Source organism: Balaenoptera borealis (genome assembly GCF_965194805.1).
Source record: "Balaenoptera borealis genome assembly, chromosome: 1".
Taxonomy (NCBI): domain Eukaryota; kingdom Metazoa; phylum Chordata; class Mammalia; order Artiodactyla; family Balaenopteridae; genus Balaenoptera; species Balaenoptera borealis.
Window position 1 is genome coordinate 120,656,503 of NC_138860.1, and position 21,844 is coordinate 120,678,346.

Genomic DNA, 21,844 nt, shown 5'->3' on the forward strand with positions numbered 1-21,844 from the left:
TTAACCTGGAAACACCAAAGACTTCTATAATGGGATGATTCAAAACTGTATCAAATTTTGATACTGTATTGTTTCTATCACTGTTATCAATTATAACTGCTGTAGATGTCAAAAGGAAAATCAGAATTCTAGAATACTGCAGCTAGAGGGAGCTTAATTTAGTCTAAACCTTCATTTTAAAGATGAGGAACTTTTTTTTTTTTTTTTTTTTTTAAAGAAAGATAAGGAACCCTAGCTCCAGTGAGACTACCAACTCAGTTAATTTCATTGTTGGGAAAATAACTTAATTCTTTTGACTCCTACATGTTTCTGCAGTCCATGATAGCACAAAATATATGATATGGCAAATAATGTGAAAACAGCTGTAAAGAGCTAGATGTGGAAAAGAGACAGTTTAACCCCATTCAACCAGTAGATGTGAGTGATAAGGTTATTGGAAACTGGCATTATTTAACATGAAAGAGGTGTTTGTGCAATATGTACTCCCTAGAGTATTTACTGGGTCTTCTTTCCCCTAATATTTCCTGTTTAGGAATGTTTTTCAACCCTTAGAGACCAAGTTACTTCTGAGTTTCCTAATGATATATTCTTGAGAACAAATCTGTTTCTACAGTGAGGTACAGACACACACAACAAGCTTTTAACACATCATGTGTATCAAAATCATCTGTAATAATTTAAAAAATACAGATGTTTGGAATACACAGAAGACCAACAGAATCAGTATCTCTGAGAATGGGCATCTATTTCATGAAAGCTTCATGAAGGCAGAGACCACAGCTGATTTTCTCTATCCAGCACTGGTCTGTCATATACCATAAGCTTAATAAATATTTAATGAATGCATGAACTTAAATTCAACAAACACTGATTCAATACCGTCTATGTGCTAGGCACTGATGTGCTTGGGATATAGTAGTAAACCAAAGGGAGACAAAGATTCCTGCCTCCACAGTGTTTATATTCTAGTGAGAAAGAAACTTAGCAACAAGAGTGACCCTTTAAAAATGTTGTTATCCTGACAAAACCTTGCTTTGTAAGGTCTTTAATTTTTTACTCTGAAGAAAATGGGGAATCATTGCAAAGTTCTGAAAGGAGTAACAGGATCTGACTTAATGTTAGAGAGCAGTATCAGTGAAGGTGGTAAGAAGTAGTTGAATTCTGCACATATTTTAAAGATAGAGCCAAAATGGTTTTCCTGTGCATCAAATATGGAGTGAGGACTCCAGGGTGTTTTGTCTTGAGTAACTGAAAGTAGCTGAAAGGATAATGTTGCCATCAACTGAGATGGGAAAGATGGTGGGAGGAACAGATTAGCTACGGAAAACAAAAATCTGTCAGTTTTAGGTTGAATTTGAGATATTTATTAGACCGCTGAGTGGAGATTTCAGGTAGGAAGTTGGATACAGAAGTCTGCAACTCAATGAGTCACGTATGGACGGAAAAAATGAATTTGGGAGCTGTCAGGTAGCATTAAAAGTCATAACGAGAATAAGACCACCAATGGAAGAAATGCAGAAAAAGAAGAGGATCAAGCCAAAGAGATTTAGAAGGAAAGATGAGTAATTCAGGAATAAAACTAAGATTATGAAGAGTCACTGAAGCCAAGTGAAGGAGTAATGAATGAACCACTGAACTAGATTCTGTTTCTTTTTTTGCCACAAACCAGCTTTTATCTTTGGGCAATTCTGAGCCTTGATTTACCTACACATAGGATAAGGGAGTTATAAATCAAGTAAAATGGAACATTCTTGTCATCTTAAAAATTCTACTAAGCTATTTCTTTAGTAGAAAGAATATCTGGGTTCCAATCCCAACTCCAGTTACATACATTCTCTATGCTTTAGGGCAAACTCTTTTACCTTTCTGAGTCTCACTTACCTCATCTATAAAATGATAAGAGTATATTTCATCTGGCAGGTATGAAAAGAAATTAGTTAACTTTTATGAAACGGCCTTTCTTTTTTTTTTGGCTGTGCCATGCAGCTTTTGAGATCTTAATCTTAGTTCCCCAACCAGGGATTGAACCCAGGCCCACGCAGTGAAAGCACCAAGTCCTAACCACTGGACTGCCAGGGAACTCCCTGTGAAACTGCCTTGCATCTTGCAGGCACTAATTCAATACATGTTTCATTTTTTAAATCTTTTCATTAGGATAATGTTTTAATGAACTGAAGTTGAATTTCTGAATCAAAGAAGGAACCTGGAAGTCAGCAATATCTATCATTATGTTTCCAGACTACCCAAGGGCACTTGTGCTAGAAAAGTCATTGGAGAGTGTAAGAAGTTCCTCTTTTCTTCTTGTCTCATGCTCCACCTGTTAAATTTGTACAACAAACACTCTCTTCTTTTCCTAAGGTTCTTAAATTTGATAGAGGCAGGGAGAAAATGGACAGCCATAACCGTTTTATAAGGACAGAATTGTGAATATAGCTGATACCTTAAACAACTTTGTCAAATTATATTACATAATATGTTAAAACAACTGTGAAATTCACTCTGAATTGAGCAAACAGAATATTGTTCTGCTTTCAGCACTGATTATAAAGTCTTGTACATTTTAGTTTTAGGAGTAACTATTACTTTCTAAAAATTTAAGAAGTTACATCCAAAAAGCAAATCAGTGCATGTTGTTAATAGTACGCATACTGGGTGATTTAAATTCACTGACTCTTTTTAAACTTTAGAAATAAAATAAGACCAAAATCAAGTTTGTCTATACTCAGCTTAATCACAGAAATTACAAAGTTGATCTTTGATTGAAGAATAGAAAAATTTTACTGCTATTCTTCTGCAATTTATAGAGGAAAAGATTGTTCAACCAGTAACATTATCTTTTATGCATCAAGGTAAAATTTACTGGGCTTAAATGACTCAAAAGAGTTTGCATACAGTAAATAATCTGTTAACTTCTGTCCACATGCATACTGGAATAAATTTTGAGAAATCCTCTCTCTAAATTAGTACAGTTCAAGAAATCTACCATCCCAGTAAAAAAATTATCTAGAAAAACTGAGCATATACATTAGTTAATTTTTCAAAACACATAACAACTTTTCATACATTAGGCTTTCTAATAGATATGGTGCAAAGTTCCACACTGCCTCATAGGACCCAGGGAAAGTTTAATCAACCTGGATCCTATATATAAAAAGAAACATCTAGGACATTAACAAAATACTTATAAATAAATATTAGTACCATGATTGTGGGCTCTCTGATCTGTTCTTACCTATGCAGAAACAGTGCATAGACATAATGAATTCAGATGGTTGCAAAAGGTTATTACCCACCCCATCCTCATTCTATCCCCTGCAAAACAAGTTGCAATCATTTGCCCATAGGACCCCTAAGGTAAGGACTGTCTCAAAGCAGGTATTAAGAAGAATTTTAAATGTCCACAGCAAAGTGTTAAAACACGGCCCTGGATTTTATGTAAATGGTATAACTGTTTTTGTACTTCATGAAAATAACTCCTGCGTACTGTTAAGTCTCTTTAACTGTAGTCATGCCAAATAGAAAATGGCATTTTAATTTCTCCAAAAGCATTAACAATGGTACCTTAGAAAAAGTGTAGTGGTATATCTGTATATGTGTATATTACTTAGGAATACACAAAAAAGAGAAAATATAGCAGGCCTGAGACTGCTACCCTTCAGGAAGGCCTGCCTGCAAGTTTGGCACTTGGCAGGTATCTGGGAATTGGAATGGTGATTCAAAGTTCCAGACATTGAAAAGAAACTTCCTTAAATGACATGAGTGGCTCACTGTACCTAGACTGTTGGTACAAACAATATGGTTTATGCTGAACATCTGTTTTTGCTCTGGGAGTCTGGGATTTTGCTATGTGTTAGGTAGAGGGTATATATGTGATCCCAATAAAACCCTTGGGCACTGAGTCTTTACTGTGCTTCTCTGATAGATAACATTTCATCCATGTTGCCAGATTTGTTGCTGGAGGAATGAAGTGTCCTTTTTGACTCCTTTGGGAGTGGACTCTTGAAAGCTTGTGCTGGTTTCCTCTGGACATTACCCCATGTGACTTTTGCCTTTGCTGATTTTAGTTTATAAACTTTCTTGTAAGGTACTTGTTACAATGAAAGGTATTCATTCCTTGAGTATTACTATATGCTGAATTTTGTGAGTCTTCCTAGTGAATCACCTAACCTGGGAATGATCTTGGGGACCTTGGACATAGAAGGGAAAAGCCATCTGGCTGCTAATCAACTACACTTCATGTGAATGTGGATTGCTCTTCAGGAAAAAATTAACTGACACTTGGATCATTCTGTGTATACATATGTTTACAACTTTATATTTTTTATAGTGTCTCCTTGTACATTTTTGGTGCTCATTAAAAATGGAATAATATTTACTTCATACATAATGGAACTAAGAATTTTTTTTAATTACATAAGTCAAAAACTCTAACTTTAAGGTTTCCACACAGCTGTTACTTGCCTGCCACCTTATTTGCAAATGTCATTTTTGAACACAACGTTAACTTTTGTATTAACAAGAGTAATGCAGCCAGATAGAGTTGCTGTGGAAACCATAACTGATTCTTGTATAGAGTATATGGCACTGAAGTATTAAATTTAAAGACTAGATACAGAAACTTAGCATATGTATTGCTAGGATGAGGCACAGTTAATGTGGGAATTATAAGACTTTTCTGTTAACTATGCATTTCTAAACCTGAACCTTAATATTGCATGAATAATTTGACATTTAAATACCACCTCCAACTCCCTCTTGCGAGAGCACTGGAATCACAACTAACTACTGAACAACCATTGACAGAAAGACACTGGAACTCACCAAGAAAGATACCCCACATCCAAGACAAAGGAGAAGCTGCAATGAGATGGTAGGAGGGGCACAATCACAATAAAATCAAATCCCAAAACTGCTGGGTGGGCGACTCTCAACTGGAGAACAATTATACCACAGAAGTCCACGCACTGGAGTGAAGGTTCTGAGCCCCAGGTCAGCCTTCTCAACCTGGGGGTCTGGCAATGGGAGGAGGAATCCTCAGAGAATCAGACTTGAAGGCCAATGGGGTTTGATTGCAGGACTTCGACAGGACTGGGGGAAACAGAGACTCCATTCTTGGAGGGCAGACACAAAGTAGTGTGTGCACCAGGACCCAGGGGGAAGGAGGAGTGACCCCACAGGAGACAGAACCAGACCTACCTGCTAGTGTTGGAGGGTCTCCTGTGGGGGGCGGGGTGGAGTGGCTGTGGCTCACTGCAGGGACAAGGACACTGGCAGCAGAAGTTCTCGGAAGTACTAATTGGAGTCAGCCCTCCTGGAGTCCACCATTAGCCCCACCAAAGAGCCTGTAGGCACCACTGCTGGGTCGCCTCAGGCCAAACAGCCAACAGGGAGGGAACCCAGCCCCACCCTTCAGCAGAGAAGCAGATTAAAGTTTTACTGAGCTCTGCCCACCAGAGGGATGCCCAGCTCTACCCACTACCAGTCCCTCCCATCAGGAAGCTTGCACAAGCCTCTTAGATAGCCTCATCCACCAGAGGGCAGACAGCAGAAGCAAGAAGAACTATAATCCTGTAGCCTGCAGAACGAAAACCACAATCACAGAAAGACAGACAAAATGAAAAGGCACAGGACTATGTCCCAGATGAAGGAACAAGATAAAACCTGAGAAAAACAACTAAATGAAGTGGAGATAGGAACTTTTCAGAAAATTCAGAATAATGATAGTGAAGATGATTGAGGCCCTTGGAAAAAGAATGGAGGCAAGGATCAAGAAGATGCAAGAAATGTTTAACAAAGACCTAGAAGAATTAAAGAACAAACAAACAGAGATGAACAATACAATAAATAAAATGAAAAATACACTAGAAGGAATCAACAGCAGAATAACTGAGGCAGAAGAATGGATAAGTGACCTGGAAGACACAATGGTGGAAATCACTGCCGCAGAACAGAATAAAGAAAAAAGAATGAAAAGAAATGAAGACAGCCTAAGAGACTCTGGGACAACATTAAATGCACCAACATTCACATTATAGGGGTCCCGGAAGGAAAAGAGAGAGAGAAAGGACCCAAGAAAATATTTGAAGAGATTATAGCAGAAAGCTTACCTAATGAGATTATAGTAGAAAACTTCCCTAACATGGGAAAGGAAATAGCCACCCAAGTCCAGGAAGCACAGAGAGTCCCAGGCAGGATAAACCCAAGGAGAAACAAGCCGAGACACATAGTAAGCAAACTGAAAAAAATTAAAGACAAAGAAAAATGTTAAAATAAACAAGGGAAAAATGACAAATAGCATGCAAGGTAACTCCATACATTTAACAGCTGATTTATCAGGAGAAGTTCTGCAAGCCAGAAGGGAGTGGTATGATATATTTAAAGTGATGAAAGGGAACAACCTAAAACCAAGAATACTCTACCCAGCAAGAATCTCATTCAGATTCGACAGAGAAATCAAAAGCTTTACAGACAAGCAATAGCTAAGAGAATTCAGCACCACCAAACCAGCTCTACAACAAATGCTACAGAATCTTCTCTAAGTGGGAAACACAAGAGAAGAAAAGGACCTACAAAAATAAACCCAAAACAATTAAGAAAATGGTAATAGGAACATACATGTCAATAATTACCTTAAATGTGAATGGATTACACACTCCAACCAAGACAGACTGGCTGAATGGATACAAAAACAAGACCCATATATATGCTGTCTACAAGAGACCCACTTGAAACCTAGGGACACATACAGACTGAAAGTGAGGGGATGGAAAAAGATATTCCATGCAAATGGAAATCAAAAGAAAGCTGGAGTAGCAATTCTCATATAAGACAAAATAGACTTTAAAATAAAGACTATTACAAGAGACAAAAAAGGACACAACATAATAATCATGGGATCAATCCAAGAAGAAGATATAACAATTGTAAATATTTATGCACCCAACATAGGAGCACCTCAATACATAAGGCAAATGCTAACAGCCATAAAAGGGGAAATCAACAGTAACACAATCATAGTACGGGACTTTAACAGCCCACTTTCACCAATGGACAGATCATCCAAAATGAAAATAAATAAGGAAACACAAGCTTTAAATGACACAATAGACCAGATAGGTTTAACTGATATTTATAGGACATTCCCCCCCAAAACAGAAGATTACACTTTCTTCTCAAGTGTACATGGAACATTCTCCAGAATAGATCACATCTTGGGTCACAAATCAAGCACTGGTAAATTTACGAAAACTGAAATCATATCAAGCATCTTTTCCAACCACAATGCTATGAGATTAGAAATAAATTATAGGAAAAACAAAAAATGTAAAAAACACAAACACACGGAGGCTAAAAAATACGTTACTAAATAACCAAGAGATCACTGAAGAAATCAAAGAGGAAATCAAAAAATACCTAGAGACAAATGACAATGAAAACACAATGACCCAAAACCTATGGGATGCAGCAAAAGCAGTTCGAAGAGGGAAGGTTACAGCAATACAATCCTAACTCAAGAAATCAGAAAAATCTCAAATAAACAATCTAACCTTACACCTAAAGGAACTAGAGAAAGGAGAACAAACAAAACCCAAAGTTAGTAGAAGGAAAGAAATCATAAAAATCAGAACAGAAATCAAATAGAAATGAAGAAAACAATAGCAAAGATCAATGAAACTAAAAGCTGGTTCATTGAGAAGATAAACAAAATTGATAAACCTTTAGCCAGACTCATCAAGAAAAAGAGGGAGAGGACTCAAATCAATAAAATTAGAAATGAAAAAGGAGAAGTTACAACGGACAGTGCAGAAATACAAAGCATCCTAAGAGACTACTACAAGCAACGATATGCCAATAAAATGGACAACCTGGAAGAAATGGACAAATTCTTAGAAAAGTAAAACCTTGAGAGACTGAACCAGGAAGAAAGAGAAATTATGAACAGACCAATCACAAGTAATGAAATTGAAACTGTGATTAAAAATCTTCCAATAGAAGATGGCGGAAGAGTAAGAGAAGATGGCGGAAGAGTAAGACACGGAGATCACCTTCCTTCCCATAGATACATTAGAAATACATCTACACGTGGAAATGCTCCTACAGAACACCCACTGAACACTGGCAGAAGACCTCAGACCTCCCAAAAGGCAAGAAACTCCCCACGTACTTGGGTAGGGCAAAAGAAAAAAAGAAAAAACAGAGATAAAAGAATAGGGACAGGACCTGCACCAGTGGGAGGGAGCCATGAAGGAGGAAAGGTTTCCACACGCTAGGAAGCCCCTTCGCGGGCGGAGACTGCGGGTGGCAGAGGGGGAAGCTTCGGAGCCACGGAGGAGAGCGCAGCCACAGGGGTGCGGAAGCCAAAGCAGAGAGACTCCCGCACAGAGGATCGGTGCCGAGAAGCACTCACCAGCCCGACAGGCTTGTCTGCTCACCGCCAGGGCGGGCTGGGGCTGGGAGCTGAAGCTCGGGCTTCGGTCGGATCCCAGGGAGAGGACTGGGGTTGGCGGCATGAACACAGCCTGAAGGGGTTAGTGCACCACAGCTAGCCGGGAGGGAGTCCGGGAAAAAGTCTGCAGCTGCCGAAGAGGCAAGAGACTTTTTCTTGCCTCTTTGTTTCCGGGTGGGCGAGGTGAGGAGATTAACAGCACCGCTTAAAGGAGCTCCAGAGACAGGCGCGAGCCGCGGCTATCAGCGCGGACCCCAGAGACGGGCATGAGACGCTAAGGCTGCTGCTGCCGCCACCAAACAGCCTGTGAGCTCCCCTCCCGGGAGCCGGTGCAGCCCGCCATGGCCAGGCTCCCGTGATCCGGGGACAAGTTCCCTGGGAGAACACACGGCGCGCCGCGGGCTGGTGCAACGTCATGCCGGCCTCTGCCGTCGCAGGCTCGTCCCGCATCCATATCCTTCCCTCCCCCTCGCCCAAGTGAGCCAGAGCCCCCGAAGCAGCTGCTCCTTTAACCCCGTTCTGTCTGGGCAGGGAACAGACGCCCTCAGGCGACCTACACGCAGAGGCGGGTCCAAATCCAAAGCTGAACCCCGGGAGCTGTGCGAACAAAGAAGAGAAAGGGAAATCTCTCCCAGAAGCCTCAGAATTAGCGGATTAAAACTCCACAAACAACTTGATGTGCCTGCATCTGTTGAATACCTGAATAGACAACGAATCATCCCAAATTCAGGGGGTGGACTTTAGGAGCAGGATATATTAATTTTTCCCCTTTTCCTTTTTTTGTGAGTGTATATGTGTATGCTTCTGGGTGAGATTTTGTCTGTATAGCTTTGCTTTATAATAGCTTTATTTTATTTTATTTTATCCTCTTTTTTCCTTTCCTTCTATTTTTTCTCCCTTTTTCTCTGAGCCATGTGGATGAAAGGCTCTTGGTGCTCCAGCCAGGCATCAGGGCTGTGCCTCTGAGGTGGGAGAGCCAATTTCAGGACACTGGTCCACAAGAGACCTCCCAGCTCCACGTAATACCAAACGGCGAAAATCTCTCTGAGATCTCCATCTCAACATCAAGACCCAGCTTCACTCAACGACCAGCAAACTACAGTGCTGGACACCCTATGCCAAACAACTAGCAAGACAGGAACACAGCCCCATCCATTAGCAGAGAGGCTGCCTAAAATCATAATAAGGCCACAGACACCCCAAAACACACCACCAGACGTGGACGTGCCCACCAGAAAGACAAGATCCAGCCTCATCCACCAGAACACAGGCACTAGTCCCCTCCACCAGGAAGCCTACACAACCCACTGAACCAACCTTAGCCACTGGGGACAGATACCAAAAACAACGGGAACTACGAACCTGCAGCCTGTGAAAAGGAGACCCCAAACACAGTAAGATAAGCAAAATAAGAAGACAGAAAAAAACACAGCAGATGAAGGAGCAGGGTCAAAACACACCAGACCTAACAAATGAAGAGGAAATAGGTAGTCTACCTGAAAAAGAATTCAGAATAATGATAGTAAGGATGATCCAAAATCTTGGAAATAGAATAGAGAAAATGCAAGAAACATTTAACAAGGACGTAGAAGAACTAAAGAGGAACCAAGCAACGATGAAAAACACAATAAATGAAATTAAAAATACTCTAGACGGAATCAATAGCAGAATAACTGAGGCAGAAGAAAGGATAAGTGACCTGAAAGATAAAATGGTGGAAATAACTACTGCAGAGCAGAATAAAGAAAAAAGAATGAAAAGAACTGAGGACAGCCTCAGAGACCTCTGGGACAACATTAAATGCACCAACATTCGAATTATAGGGGTCCCAGAAGAAGAAGAGAAAAAGAAAGGGACTGAGAAAATATTTGAAGAGATTACACTTGAAAACTTCCCTAATATGGGAAAGGAAATAGTTAATCAAGTCCTGGAAGCACAGAGAGTCCCATACAGGATAAATCCAAGGAGAAACATGCCAAGACACATATTAATCAAACTATCAAAACTTAAATATAAAGAAAACATATTAAAAGCAGCAAGGGAAAAACAACAAATAACACACAAGGGAATCCCCATAAGGTTAACAGCTGATCTTTCAGCAGAAACTCTGCAAGCCAGAAGGGAGTGGCAGGATATACTTAAAGTGATGAAGGAGACAAACCTAAAACCAAGATTACTCTACCCAGCAAGGATCTCATTCAGATTTGATGGAGAAATTAAAACCTTTACAGACAAGCAAAAGCTGAGAGAGTTCAGCACCACCAAACGAGCTTTAAAACAAATGCTAAAGGAACTTCTCTAGGCAAGAAACACAAGAGAAGGAAAACACCTACAATAACAAACCCAAAACATTTAAGAAAATGGGAATAGGAACATACATATCGATAATTACCTTAAATGTAAATGGATTAAATGCTCCCACCAAAAGACACAGACTGGCTGAATGGATACAAAAACAAGACCCATATATATGCTGTCTACAAGAGACCCACTTCAGACCTAGAGACACATACAGAATGAAAGTGAAGGGATGGAAAAAGATATTCCATGCAAATGAAATCAAAAGAAAGCTGGAGTAGCAATTCTCATATCAGACAAAATAGACTTTAAAATAAAGACTATTACAAGAGACAAAGAAGGACACTATATAATGATCAAGGGATCGATCCAAGAGGAAGGTATAACAATTGTAAATATTTATGCACCCAACATAGGAGCACCTCAATACATAAGGCAAATACTAACAGCCATAAAAGGGGAAATTGACAGCAACACAATCATAGTAGGGGACTTTAACACCCCACTTTCACCAATGGACAGATCATCCAAAATGAAAATAAAAAAGGAAACACAAGCTTTAAATGATACATTAAACAAGATGGACTTAATTGATATTTATAGGACATTCCACCCAAAAACAACAGAATACAGTTTCTTCTCAAGTGCTCATGGAACATTCTCCAGGATAGATCATATCTTGGGTCACAAATAAAGCCTTGGTAAATTTAAGAAAATTGAAATCGTATCAAGTATCTTTTCCGACCACAACGCTATGAGACTAGATATCAATTACAGGAAAAGATCTGTAAAAAATACAAACACATGGAGGCTACACAATACACTACTTAATAACGAAGTGACCACTGAAGAAATCAAAGGGGAAATCAAAAAATACCTAGAAACAAATGACAATGGAGACACGATGACCCAAAATCTATGGGATGCAGCAAAAGCAGTGCTAAGAGGGAAGTTTATAGCAATACAAGCCTACCACAAGAAACAGGAAACATCTCGAATAAACAACCTAACCTTGCACCTAAAGCAATTAGAGAAAGAAGAACAAAAAAAAACCCCAAAGCTAGCAGAAGGAAAGAAATCATAAAGATCGTATCAGAAATAAATGAAAAAGAAATGAAGGAGACAATAGCGAAGATCAATAAAACTAAAAGCTGGTTCTTTGAGGAGATAAACAAAATTGATAAACCATTAGCCAGACTCATCAAGAGAAAAAGGGAGAAGACTCAAATCAATAGAATTAGAAATGAAAAAGGAGAAGTAACTACTGACACTGCAGAAATACAAACGATCATGAGAGATTACTACAAGCAACTCTACACCAATAAAATGGACAACCTGGATGAAATGGACAGATTCTTAGAAATGCACAACCTGCCGAGACTGAACCAGGAAGAAATAGAAAATATGAACAGACCAATCACAAGCACTGAAATTGAAACTGTGATTAAAAATCTTCCAACAAACAAAAGCCCAGGACCAGATGGCTTCACAGGCGAATTCTATCAAACATTCAGAGAAGAGCTAACACCTATCCTTCTCAAACTCTTCCAAAATATTGCAGAGGGAGGAACACTCCCAAACGCATTCTACGAGGCCACCATCACCCTGATACCAAAACCAGAGAAAGATGTCACAAAAAAAGAAAACTACAGGCCAATATCACTGATGAACATAGATGCAAAAATCCTCAACAAAATACTAGCAAACAGAGTCCAACAGCACATTAAAAGGATTATACACCATGATCAAGTGGGGTTTATTCCAGGAAAGCAAGGATTCTTCAATATACGCAAATCAATCAACGTGATACATCATATTAACAAATTGAAGGAGAAAAACCATATGATCATCTCAATAGATGCAGAGAAAGCTTTTGACAAAATTCAACACCCATTTATGATAAAAGCCCTGCAGAAAGTAGGCACAGAGGGAACTTTCCTCAACATAATAAAGGCCATATATGACAAACCCACAGCCAACATTGTCCTCAATGGTGAGAAACTGAAACCATTTCCACTAAGATCAGGAACAAGACAAGGTTGCCCACTCTCACCACTATTATTCAACATAGTTTTGGAAGTGTTAGCCACAGCAATCAGAGTAGAAAAAGAAATAAAAGGAATCCAAATCGGAAAAGAAGAAGTAAAGCTGTCACTGTTTGCAGATGACATGATACTATACGTAGAGAATCCTAAAGATGCTACCAGAAAACTACTAGAGATAATCAATGAATTTGGTAAAGTAGCAGGATACAAAATTAATGCACAGAAATCTCTTGCATTCCTATATACTAATGATGAAAAATCTGAAAGTGAAATTAAGAAAACACTCCCATTTACCATTGCAACAAAAAAAAATAAAATATCTAGGAATAAACCTACCTAAGGAGACAAAAGACCTGTATGCAGAAAATTATAAGACACTGATGAAAGAAATTAAAGATGATACAAATAGATGGAGAGATATACCATGTTCTTGGATTGGAAGAATCAACATTGTGAAAATGACTCTACTACCCAAAGCAATCTAAAGATTCAATGCAATCCCTATCAAACTACCACTGGCATTTTTCACAGAACTAGAACAAAAAATTTCACAATTTGTATGGAAACACAAAAGACCCCGAATAGCCAAAGCAATCTTGAGAACGAAAAATGGAGCTGGAGGAATCAGGCTCCCTGACTTCAGACTATATTACAAAGCTACAGTAATCAAGACAGTTTGGTACTGGCACAAAAACAGAAATATAGATCAATGGAACAGCATAGAAAGCCCAGAGATAAACCCACGCACATATGGTCACCTTATGTTTGATAAAGGAGGCAAGCATATACAGTGGAGAAAAGACAGCCTCTTCAATAAGTGGTACTAGGAAAACTGGACAGGTACATGTAAAAGTATGAAATTAGAACACTCCCTGACACCATACACAAAAATAAACTCAAAATGGATTAAAGACCTAAGTGTAAGGCCAGACACTATAAAACTCTTAGAGGAAAACATAGGCAGAACACTCTATGACATAAATCGCAGCAATATCCTTTTTGACCCAGCTCCTAGAGAAATGGAAATAAAAACAAAAATAAACAAATGGGACCTAATGAAACCTAAAAGCTTTTGCACAGCAAAGGAAACCATAAACAAGACCAAAAGACAACCCTCAGAATGGGAGAAAATATTTGCAAATGAAGCAACTGACAAAGGATTAATCTCCAAGATTTACAAGCAGCTCATGCAGCTCAATAACAAAAAAACAAACAACCCAATCCAAAAATGGGCAGAAGACCTAAATAGACATTTCTCCAAAGAAGATATACAGATTGGCAACAGACACATGAAAGAATGCTCAACATCATTAATCATTAGAGAAATGCAAATCAAAACTACAATGAGATATCATCTCACACTGGTCAGAATGGCCATCATGAAAAAATCTACAAACAATAAATGCTGGAGAGGGTGTGGAGAAAAGGGAACCCTCTTGCACTGTTGGTGGGAATGTAAATTGATACAGCCACTATGGAGAACAGTATGGAGGTTCCTTAAAAAACTAAAAATAGAACTACCATATGACCCAGCAATCCCACTACTGGGCATATACCCTGAGAAAACCATAATTCAAAAAGAGTCATGTACCAAAATGTTCATTGCAGCTCTATTTACAATAGCCAGGACATGGAAGCAACCTAAGTGTCTATCATCAGATGAATGGATAAAGAAGATGTGGCACATATATACAATGGAATATTACTCAGCCATAAAAAGAAATGAAATGGAGGTATTTGTAGTGAGGTGGATGGAGTTAGAGTCTGTCATACAGAGTGAAGTAAGTCAGAAAGAGAAAAACAAATACAGTATGCTAACACATATATATGGAATCTAAGGGAAAATAAAGGTCATGAAGAACCTAGTGGCAAGACGGGAATAAAGACACAGACCTACTAGAGAATGGACTTGAGGATATGGGGAGGGGGAGGAGTAAGATGTGACAGGGTGAGAGAGTGGCATAGACATATATACACTACCAAACGTAAAATAGATAGCTAGTTGGAAGCAGCCGCATAGCACAGGGAGATCAGCTCGGTGCTTTGTGACCACCTAGAGGGGTGGGATAGCGAGGGTGGGAGGGAGGGAGATTCAAGAGGGAAGAGATATGGGAACATATGTATATGTATAACTGATTCACTTTGTTAAAAGCAGAAACTAACACACCATTGTAAAGCAATTATACTCCAATAAAGATGTTTAAAAAAAAAAAATCTTCCAGTAAACAAAAGTCCAGGACCAGATGGCTTCACAGGTGAATTCTATCAAACATTTAGAGAAGAGCTAACACCCATCCTCCTCAAACTCTTCCAAAAAATTGCAGTGTAAGGAACATTCCCAAACTCATTCTACGAGGACATAATCACCATGATACCAAAACCAGACAAAGATACTACAAAAAAAGGAAATTACAGACCAATATCACTGATGAATACAGATACAAAAATCTTCAACAAAATACTAGCAAACAGAATCCAGCAACACATTAGAAGGATCATACACCATGATCAAGTGGCATTTATCCCAGGGATGCAAGGATTCTTCAATATACACAAATCAATCAATGTGACACACCATATTAACAGATTGAAGGATAAAAACCATATAATCATCTCAATAGATGCAGAAAAAGCTACAGTAATCAAGACAATATGGTATTGGCAAAAAAACAGAAATATAGATCAATGAACAGGATAGAAAGCCCAGAGATAAACCCACGCACCTATGGTCAACTAATCTATGACAAAGGAGGCAAGGATATACAATGGAGAACAGACAGTCTCTTCAATAAGTGGTGCTGGGAAAACTGGACAGCTACATGTAAAAGAATGAAATTAGAACACTCCCTAACACCATATGCAAAAATAAACTCAAAATGGATTAAAGACCTAAATGTAAGACCGGACACTATAAAACTCTTAGAGGAAAGCATAAGAAGAACACTCTATGACATAGATCACAGCAAGATCTTTTTTGACCCACCTCCTAGAGTAATGGAAATAAAAACAAAAATAAACAAATGGGACCTAATGAAACAAAAGCTCTTGCACAGCAAAGAAAACCATAAATAAGACAAAAAGACAACCTCCAGAATGGGAGAAAATATTTGCAAACGAATCAACAGGCAAAGGATTAATCTCCAAAATATATAAACAGTTCATGCAGATCAATATCAAAAACACAAAGAACCCAATCAAAAAATGGGCCGAAGACCTAAATAGACACTTCTCCAAAGAAGACATACAGATGGCCAAGAGGCACAGGAAAAGCTGCTCAACATCACTAATTATTAGAGAAATACAAATCAAAACTACAATGAGGTATTACCTCACACCGATTAGAATGGGCATCATCAGAAAGTCTACAAACAATAAGTGCGGAGAGGGTGTGGAGAAAAGGGAAACCTCTTGCACTGTTGGTGGGAATGTAAATTGATACAGCCGCTATGGAGAACAGTATGGAGGTTCCTTAAAAAACTAAAAATATACTTACCATATGACCCAGCAATTGCACTAATGGACATATACCCAGAGGAAACCATAATTCAAAAAGACACATGCACCCCAATATTCACTGCAGCATTATTTACAATAGCCAGGTCATGGAAACAAGCTAAATGTCCATCAACAGACAAATATATAAAGAAGATGTGGTACATATATACAACGGAATATTACTCAGCCATAAAAAGGAACAAAATTGGGTTATTTGTAGAGACATGGAGGGACCTAGAGAGTGTCATACAGAGTGAAGTTAAGTCAGAAAGAGAAAAACAAATATCATATATTAACGCATATATGTGGAATCTAGAAAAATGGTACAGATGAACCAGTTTGCTAGGCAGAAAAAGAGACACAGATGTAGAGAACAAACATATGGACGCCAAGCGGGGGAAGCAGGGGGCAGGGGTGGTGGAATGAATTGGGAGATTGAGATTGACATATATACACTAATATGTGTAAAATAGTTAAATAATAAGAACTTGCTGTATAGCACAGGGAAATCCACTTCGCTGTATGGTAGAAACTAACACAACGTTGTAAAACAACTATACCCCAATAAAAATAAATAAATACCACCTCCTCTGTTTTTTTTAAAGGCAAAATATGTATAGGAGAGGATCTAACAAGCTGATTGATCATCTTTCTGTGCATTTATAAATACCAATTTGAATTAAAATATTGTAAATAGAGAAAGAACATAAAAATCTAATGTTCAAATATATGTACTTTAGTGAATTAATCACTTCATTAAACACATTTCATTTAACTTTGATAAGTCAATGATACCTATAATCTTTATAACATGGTTTCCAAAAATATAATCAACATAAAATATTGTTGCATAAAATACCATGCTTTTTAAAAAAAGAAAAAAATTCTGAATGAAAAGTATATTTTTAAATGTTATTTGATATCATTAAAACCATTAAAAAATTTAAATACAAATACAGGATCTGTAAGACCAAAACTGGATTTTCAATGACTTGAACAATTAAAAAATTTGAAAACAAGTTCGTCTCCAATTTGACTTTTAGCTACTAACTAGAGAGACAATAATACTTTGTAATGTGGATAGAGATAACTTCTAGTTTGGATTTGAGTGCTGAAACAGATGGTTTTATTGGGAAATGTGAATATGATTTTACATTCAAATAATACAGATCCTAGAGATCACTTAATAACAATTATTTTGTTTTCATGAGTTCTACTTTAAATGCATAAAGGGAACAAGGAATGAAAACTTTGCATCCAATATGGGGAGAGATAATCTGGCACCTTTAGTTAAAAACAATAGTACACCAAACACCCTATCGTATTCCTAATAAAGGAAAAAAATCAGATATTGTGATATGATAAAATTTTATGTTGCTACTCTTCTCTTCTAAGGTGACCAGGATTTAAACTGTTACAATTTTAGAATTTATGCAGATTTAAATTTAAACTGTGTGCTACCACTGGATTCTAAATGTTAAAGTTTGATATGAAATAAAAACACATTCATAAGTAGCCAAAAAAAATTTACACAATGTACAATGATTGGCAAACAGAGGCCAATTCATACAGATGAAGATACATTTGTTTTAGCTAAAACAATTTTTCTAGGTAAATAAAATTTAGTTATGACAGCATCCTTGTCAGAAAATTTGATTCCTCCTATGAAATTAAGTATAAATAAAAGCAATGTAGTAAAGATTCAGGAACTCTGTAATTAACTGTAATTATTTGGAACTATTACTATAATTTCTGCATTCTTAGTCTTTGTACTAGTAAAATATGCTTCTCCCATTCAGTTATTTAAAAGTATTTTAGTCCTCTCATTATTCTTCTTATGACCTTTGGCCTTATTTTCTCTTGAGATTTTACATAATCACTTCTCAAATTCTTAAAAAATAAATCACTGCCTTGTCTATTAATTTTTCTTGATTTTTTGTTTTGTTCATCTCAAAAGTTCTCTTACTTTGACTTTAATATTCTGCTGGGTGAAAACGATTACAAATATAAGAAATCTGAAGCTTAGAGATCTACAAATGTAGCAGGGACAGCAGTAATACTTAATTACCTAAATATCAATACTTCGTTCTGCCTTTCTATATTACTTTAGTGTGAATCTTTCAAAAACCTAGCTTAGTTAGCTGTAAGAGGTATTTATTTTTTACCTTTGACATAGTTGAAGTACGTGTTCTTTAGTTAGTCCCCTAGTTTGTGAACCTGCCATAATATAAAACTTCCCCCCATAAAATACAGTAAAATATAACTGAAAATCTTGTGATCCCTGTAGACTGCATATGCACTATGACATATGGAACAACACTGTGTTGAGATGTGGGTTCTAGGTGGCTGGAGAGACTCATTCTATTGGTGTATTGTTCCATCCAGGTATTTAAATTTGGGTCTTAGTAAAAAAGATAAATTATTATATTATGGACATTCAAGGTACCTTCTGAATAGCTGACATTATAAATTTTAAGTTCATGAATGCTAAGGGTCAGCTTTCATACGAAATATAGAACATGAATCTGGCTGAGATATAAAGAAACAGATTTTCTTCTATCTCCTTCCAGATTCTTTAGGTTGTTGATTAGGCTTATCTCTGCCTTAGAAGGTCACAAAATACAAAAAAGTCAACTATATCACATCTCAGGGAATGTCATGTCAAGACTGATGTTATATCATCAAAAACAAACACATAAACAAAAACAAACTAATAGAGCGTACCACATGTAGGAAAAGGAAAAATAAGGAAATATAAGGAAACTATCCCTTCCCATGAACTCTGTCATAAATGCATAGAAGGCCTTCTGGGAATTTTTGAAAGCCTACTGAATCAGGCTCATCTCTATTAAAACTGACTGCAGTATTTTTAAAAAGGATCTAAATGCATGAGTTACGGCAAGAGTGAATGATTGCCTTTAAACAAAATACGCTTGGAAACAAAATTAGGGATTATAAATGCAAAAGAAGAAAGGTTTGTGGAGTAATTACAAAATGTAAAATACTCTGACTTATAGTACATCTACTCATATCCAAGAAGAATTAATGTTAATTTCATATTTGCTAAAGATCAATGGCAATTATAATCACATTAACATGAAAAACTGTTTACATCATTTATATGAATTCCCATCTTAAAAAGGCTTATCTATTCTATGTCTACGTCCAATTTTGTCATGTTTGACATAATTCAAACAAGTCTCTCCTAAAAAAGCAACGGTATATAAAAACAGCCCCTAAAACTTCTCTCCAAGCAGATACCCACATGAAACAACTAACAATTTTTATTTATTTGAAGGAATATGGAAGAATTAGGTCTATGATCCTGTGTTTTACAAGCGATAAAAATGCTAATAGTGGAAACTGCTTTATTATTTTGCTAATATGTTTGTAAAATTGCCCTTTTTTACTTAAAAGACTTCAATTATTCAGTATTTACGCTATCTTAAATGAGTGCTGCTCATTTAAGCTGCTAAATACAAGGGCAGCAACTATAGATATTTCTGTCTTTTTCCCAGTTTAGGGTAATATTCTGGTGACATCAAATGGTTTCAATCTACAAAGCTTAACATTTGTTTATAGAAATAATGAATAAAGGAATAATAAATTGTATTACTTACCTTTCCAGAAACAATCTTTTCATAAATCTGAATTGGTTGGTCTGCAAAGAATGGGGGGTAGCCAGCTGCCATTTCATAGATTAACACTCCTAATGCCCACCAATCCACTGCCTTATTGTAGCCCTAAGATAAACCAACACCAAATGTCAATTATTACTTAATTCACTCAGAGGAGAATGAAGTCATAAATTATTTCAAAGTGATCTTCAAGCATATGAAAATTTTTAAAAAGCAGTTGCTGAGCAGTAATTCAGGATAAAATAAAAAATAAACAAAATGTATCAGGTCAGATTTGAATTAAACAAAGGGGAGAATTTCCAGATACTGAAATTGGATATTAGGAAATATTATTAAATCTTCTTCCTAAAATAATTAAGAATATTAAAGACAATAAAAAATGCCCTGTTTAATTGGGATAATTTAGTTGCTCAACAATAGGAAGGGAATTGGACCAAATTACCCCTTAAAGCCCAATCTAGTTCCATAATATTATGAATCCGGTTTTCTAGAGAATACTTAGAAAGGTCAAAAGTTTTGAAATGAAAGAGTAGATATTGTACTTCATAATAAACAGTGGAGTTGACTTCAAAATATTCTATATTGTTGGAGTTAAGCGGGTGAATATACTCGGGATAATCCCATCCACTTCACAGGATCTTATGAAAGCTAAAAGTTTAATGTGGAACATAATAAATGTAAATATTTAAGTATACTTTATTCATCTAGTGTTTTGTTTCTCATCTCTAAAAGGTATACAAGATAACTAATTCATGGGATTTTGTGGGGACTACATCAAATGAAAGGAAATGATGTGTATAAAGAGTGTGTTGCAAACCAAATGTACAATTCTAAGGTTTCTTATTTGGGTTTTTTTTTTCATGTTAAGCCTACTAAAATTAAGATTTAGAAGTATTGATAAGAAAATAAATAAGAATAAAATATTAACATGTTTATATAAAGTTTGTTATCAGCCATAATCAGTGTCAACTGGCACAAAAGATTATGAAAAAAAACAAAACAACTTGATCATGGAGAGAAATGAGCTGAGTTCTTGCCAGATCTTTTAGTCTGCCATCAGATACAGCCTTTAATTACCTTTTCCAGTCCCCCTAGTCCAACCTTTTTTCAAAGTTTTAGCTTATAAACTATTTAATTTTCAAATTACTGGCTAAAATATAATAATGTAGAGATTTTTCCTTTTTATTTCCTGCTTCTGTATGTTTTTAAAAAGAGAGAGACTAGTAAAATAGGAATAGCACTTTGTTTTGCTAATAAAAATGGCATCAACTTTGCTTTAATTCTTTAAATTCAACTCATTAATAATGTAATTACCATGTTTTTTTGCTATAATGAAAGCATGTAACGTTGAAACAGATCCTTTTACCAAACCTTGATTGCTATGTTTTGGATAGTGTATTAATGTTCATAATAAGTATTCCAGATGCTTTCAATACCCTAGGTATGGAAAACTAAAACAAATCAGTAAGAAATACTAAATTATAATAGAAAAATGGGCAAAGGACATGAACTAATAATTCATACACACAAAGAAATACTAAATGACTATTAAGCATTAAAAAAATCTAATAATCAGACATGAGACTTAAAATAATTAGATATCATTTACTGTCTATCAAATTAGTAATGGTTTTTAAAACAAGAATACCCAATGCTGGAGAAAGTGTGGTGAAACAGGTACTCTCAAACACTGCTGAGAAGTGCAGAATTGTTACAATCTTTTTGGACAGTGCTTTGGCAACATGTATTGAAAGCCTTAAAAATGTTCATACTCTCTGACCCTGTAATTCCACTTCTAGGAATCTATCCTAAAAAAATAATTTAAAATATAGAAAAAGCTTTATGTACAAAGATGTTTATCACAGTGATTTATAACAGAAAAAAACGAAATAACCTGAATACTCAACAATAGAAGAATGGCA

At 36.7% G+C, this 21,844-nt stretch overlaps 1 protein-coding gene across 8 annotated transcripts in view; it reads right to left on the reverse strand.

The window, feature by feature from the left end:
• PRKACB (protein kinase cAMP-activated catalytic subunit beta) overlaps positions 1-21,844 on the reverse strand; it is a 147,895-nt gene that overhangs the window by 12,647 nt on the left and 113,404 nt on the right. For all 8 annotated transcript variants that reach the window (XM_082408590.1, XM_082408589.1, XM_082408592.1 and 5 more), the window contains one exon: positions 19,905-20,027. In XM_082408590.1, coding sequence (XP_082264716.1) covers positions 19,905-20,027 — 123 coding nt within the window. The remainder of the gene's footprint in view (positions 1-19,904; positions 20,028-21,844) is intronic.